The sequence below is a fragment of the Scatophagus argus genome, chromosome 5 (assembly GCF_020382885.2).
Source record: "Scatophagus argus isolate fScaArg1 chromosome 5, fScaArg1.pri, whole genome shotgun sequence".
Taxonomy (NCBI): domain Eukaryota; kingdom Metazoa; phylum Chordata; class Actinopteri; family Scatophagidae; genus Scatophagus; species Scatophagus argus.
Window position 1 is genome coordinate 2,918,017 of NC_058497.1, and position 5,114 is coordinate 2,923,130.

General features: G+C 38.5%; 1 protein-coding gene across 1 annotated transcript; it reads left to right on the forward strand.

Annotated features, from left to right (window-relative positions):
- Positions 1 to 1,103: 1,103 nt before the first annotated feature.
- tcnba (transcobalamin beta a) lies at positions 1,104 to 3,547 on the forward strand. Its single transcript, XM_046388406.1, has 4 exons — positions 1,104 to 1,408; positions 1,513 to 1,666; positions 2,474 to 2,610; positions 2,703 to 3,547. Exons 1-4 carry the CDS (start codon positions 1,339 to 1,341, stop codon positions 2,762 to 2,764), a joined length of 423 nt encoding a protein of 140 aa, XP_046244362.1. The 5' UTR covers positions 1,104 to 1,338; the 3' UTR covers positions 2,765 to 3,547.
- The last annotated feature ends 1,567 nt before the right edge of the window (positions 3,548 to 5,114 follow it).

A 5,114-nucleotide genomic window follows, 5' to 3' on the forward strand; every position in this document is an offset into this window, starting at 1 on the left:
TGTAATGTACTACCTTACAAAACATGTACAAGTGAATAAAGAAAATGTGGCAAACAAACTGGATCTGTGGGTTCAGATAATATCTGGATTTTACTCCCACAATAGAAGTGCACCACTATGAAGTCCTGTATTACCAGCACCTTACCATGCCTTCATGAAGCTGACAGCAAGCAACAGCAAAACAGATCATAGATTAGATTTCAGCCCTCATTAACATTAGTTTTTTACTTAAAGGTTAATTTAGTTTAATATGGAAACTGGCAACTGTTCACTTCCTAGTGTTTCCAAGTGATTACTGATGCCACTGTCACATAGACAACCAGGTCGCTATTGCTATCAGTCAGAAACAAACGTTGTTTCTGGTGTACTCATAGCTTCTGATTTAATTTCTGGCTCCTAACATTAGTGAGCAGTGTTGTTGGCAACATGGTTACTACCAGCAGCCTGGCTACCCTACAAGAAACAGCTGTAAGAATTCCAATTCAAACTAAAAGTTCTGATCTCAGTACTACGATGACGACAGAGTAAAATACCTAGTAAAGTGTTCAGGTTTTGTTACTACGTTTGTCACTGATCTCATAGAAACCATGTCAACTCAGTGTCAGTACTGAACCCTCTCAAGTCTTTTCTCCATCAATGGGGCTCTTTCCACATATACTACGGTTGTTCCATGGTTACCTTGGGATAACTACCAGGTAAACGAAATCCTGTTCCTGACAAGTGACAAATGTGCTTCCTTTGCTCTGTAAATCAAACTTTCATTTGTCAAGGAAAACTCCTGCTCCATGGCAGACAGAATAGCTAAGTGAAACCACTATAACTAAGTGCATATGATGTCATTTCGCGATGACCACTGTGCGATGAATATTAACTTGTTAATTATAAGTTGTAAAAAAAAAAAGTTGTCCATTTCCACTTTAAGCACAAAAACACTGGGTTAAGGAACAACTGGGGCCATGGTTAAAAGAAACCAGTGTTGTTTCACCTTAATAACGTCACGCTACTTTGCCTCTGATTGTGCTCATTGTTCTCTCAGCTGCTCAGTGTGTCTCTACATAGGTTGTGCTAAAGTTTTATATTGCTGGCATGAACAACGTTAATGAAACACCAATCCAAAGCGGTAATGAGAGAATCTTTAATCCACAATTTAACAGTGCAAACATTATTTCATAACCTAACATGAAGGTGACATTTGGACTAGCTCTATGGAAAACATTATCAGCTTTTTCAAATGAAGATCAACAAAGTTCAGCTCCAGTAAGTAAACACTGATAACTAGAATAAAACACAGCGGCTGTGAGCTTACAGTCAGTCAGCCAAGCCTCCAGTCCAACAGCCATGGTGACAATGCCTGCTCTGCTCTCTGCGGCACTGCTGCTGCTGCTGCTTCCTGGGACTCTGACCAGAAGTAAGCTTCAGAATCCTTCATAGAAAATTATTTCAAATTTCTTTAATATATATATTATAGATATTTAATATATATACATTTTTAAAAAATCCTCTTTTTTCCAGTCTATAATTCAGAACTTGAATTTTCTCCAATTGACTTGGTGGTGGAGAACAGCTTGGAAAACACCCCTCGTATGACCTACAGCACTCAGGTGGCTTACAGAGGGATCCTACTGGGTGCAATGGAAAGATTAAAGGCCAGCAATACAAATTTTACGTAAGATAGTGATTTTCAACAGCACATAAAACATACATGAATGTTACAGCAGTTCATTATAATTTCATTATGATAATTTCAGTCTTGTGAAATGCTAAAACCATATTGAGGTGGTATCAAAAATGAAACTAAACAGTTGAGATTTTGTTTTGCTTATCTTTTTAGTAATGTCATTCTCATGTTGTTAACTGCTTTCCTGCCTGTACAACATCCATTGCACGTCTGCCCGTCCTGGGTGAGGGATCCCTCCTCTGTTGCTCACCCTGAGGTTTCTTCCCTTTTTTCCTGTTAAAGGTTTTTCTGGGAGTTTTTCCTTAGTCGATGTGAGGGTCGAAGGGCAGAGGATGTTGCTGATGTTATGTTAAGCCCTTTGAGACAAACTGCTTGTAAAAATGGGCTATACAAATGAAGTTGACTTGACTTGACAATATTTTTTTTTCATGAAACTTGATTTGCAAAATCACCTAATCTTAAGTAGATAATCTTGCTGGCTGGTACTTCATCTCACACAATACTTTTCAATAATTGTAAATGAATATTTTTTTCAGTAGATTTCTTACGACCCTTTAGGCTCAGAACAAATCTTCTTGTTCCCAGGAAGTGCTGTTTGTATGCATATGTCAACTGAGTGGAAAATTTACAGCTTTTAATAATGAGCATAATTATATTATTATGGTAACACCTTTTCACTTAAATAGGCTGCATAGTTAAACAAGACCAAAAGTCTTGAAAATTTAAAGGCCTTGTGTGTGCTCTCTTCTTGTAAGCAGCACAAACAATCAGTTGTTCTTCTGTTTGGTCCTGTAGTTTCAACTACACTATGAATGAAAACTACGGCCCGTACCTGGAGAGTGTGAATGGTGTGGCTGGAAACGATACCGACCACACATACTGGGAGCTGCTGGTCAAGACTCACGATGGCAAAATCATAAGACCTGATGTTGGTAAGTCCGCTATGAAACTGTCTGTCTGTCAGTATTTCTTGTAATTTTACAGTAAATCACATTATAACAGACTATACGGATCTTGTTTGCAGGCATTGGATGTTACATTCCTCGCACAAATGAGGAAATCATTCTGAAATTTACAAAGTGGTGAAAATCCAGTGGTTGTCGTGCATCAACGTGTGCCCGGAGCCAGCACTGAAACTAATTGTATGACAATATATTTCATAAGTGAACAATCAAACATGCATCTGTGTTTATTGTTGAATGAATTGAAGTCCTCCTTCTTTTGTTGATTTTATTGGTTTAAGGGAACAAATGATAGTGTTTGTGATTGTATGTTGTCCATTGTGTTTGGGGTCCAAGCAGTTCGACATAACACCAGTCGACTTTTTAAAGGTCACTTTTTTAACCGACTTACATTCACTTCTATTTTATTGCTGTGGAGGTAAAAATCTCAAAGACAAATTTTTCAAAAGCTTGACTAATTAATGAAATCTTTCCATATGGCTAAAATATCTCAAACATAAGTGCTGCCATCTTGTGCTGGTAATTTCATTTGGAACCAGAGCCTGAGCTCTTTTATTACCTGAGTAAGCGGTAGCATCCTCACAAGCTACATTTTTCCAATCATTCTGAAGCTCAAGTGCAGCACAAATAAAACTGCTAACAGTATCAGTAAGACGGGCCACTACCAGACCACTATACACATGCAGTATTTGTATCTGATAGAAGCACTCTCACATGACGATGACATTGCTCACCAGTTCTTGGCCAGATGCCTACAACTTCTCTGCTGCAGGGGAGTACAGACACGCGAGTGCGAGGTTTTTGAAAATGGAAGAGGGGAAAAAGTACAGCACATAACAAAAGCAACTATCTTCACATTAAAAACATTTAGAAGCTTCATATCTCTCCACATTTTAATAAAAGACAATACAGTGCAAAATAAAACTTCTCCTGTACACATCCTAGTATCACAACTTTTCTGAGAACTAAAGGCAGTTAAGTATGCTGTGAAACACCATGTGTAGCTGTGTAAAGCTTCAGTGGTGCACATTGCATTCCATTTGTAACCTGTATTTCAAGACTGGATGACTCACACTGTACTACACTGTAGCATTTCTAAAGAGGTACAAGATTAGGAACAATGCTTAGGTTTGGACAAACTTTATGATCATTGCATCATTTTGAAAAAATGATGATTTTACCATAAAATAAAATAAAAACAATTATCTTTGCCTAACAGACTCAATGCTATACTTTGAAGCTGATTTTATATTCCTGCATGAGGAGATGAGATAGATGAAAACTGAGATGCCAGCACCCATCTGATTCCTTCTTTTGCTGTGTTGGAAGCAATACAGAAATTTTACAGGTCCAAACTCATAAGATTAATGTCCGAACTTTGACTTGGGATAGCTGCTATCAAATCGACATTAAAGGGGTTTGCATATACGGGCAGTAATTACTATTATAGTTATAACAGTCTGTGTACACTTTCAAGACTAAGTTACAAAGTGGCTGGCAGGACATGTACAGTTCAAACAAAGAAATAATACAACAAAAGCAAACAAGGCAGCTGGGAGTCTGGGTAAGCATGTGAAATTAAATGGGGTTGTGCAAATGACCAAAAAAGAAGGGAAAAGAGACAAAGACAAGAAATGACAAAGGGGGTGAATATTTATGCAACCACTTATTTTACATTATATATTTTTAATTAATCTATATTATTTTGCAGAAATCTGTTTTCACTTTGGCAGCACGGTGGTGCAGTGGTTAGCACTGTTGCCTCATAGCAAGAGGGTTCCAGGTTCGAATCCCAGTCTGGGCCCTTCTATGTGGAGTTTGCATGTTCTCCCTGTGCCTGCGTGGGTTTTCTCCGGGTTCTCCGGCTTCCTCCCACAATACCAAAAACATGCACATTAGGTTAATTGGCTACTCTACATTGCCTCTAGGTGTGAGTGTGAGAGTGTGTGGTTGTTTGTCTTTGTGTGTTGGCCCTGTGATTGACTGGCGACCAGTCCAGGGTGAACCCCACCTCTCGCCCGTAGTCAGCTGGGATAGGCTCCAGCTCCCCCGCGACCCTGACGGATAAGCGGTATAGAAAATGGATGGATGGATGGATGTTTTCACTTTGACTTCAGGGAGTTTTTTTTTCTTTTGTAAATTCTTGCCTAAAAGAAAAAGCCAAATTATTTTAACTATGATTCCATTCACAAAAGCAATAAAAGGGGAAAACATCTTTTGTGGATAGCAGTGGAATGTAGTTCCAGGGTCTAAATAATCTCCATGAGGAAGCATCAGGTTAACAAGCAGGAACTTCAAGAAGAAGGGAGATTTCGATGAGATAATCAGACATTTAAGACAAGAACTCTTTCCTTGCCAGTTATATCAACAGCTTCCTTAGTGTATTGCTATTGCGCGAATATTAATTTTAGTTGACTGGTAATAGCCCCAATATCCCCGTTTTGGTATCTAGTGCCTATTGATCCTTTAATACT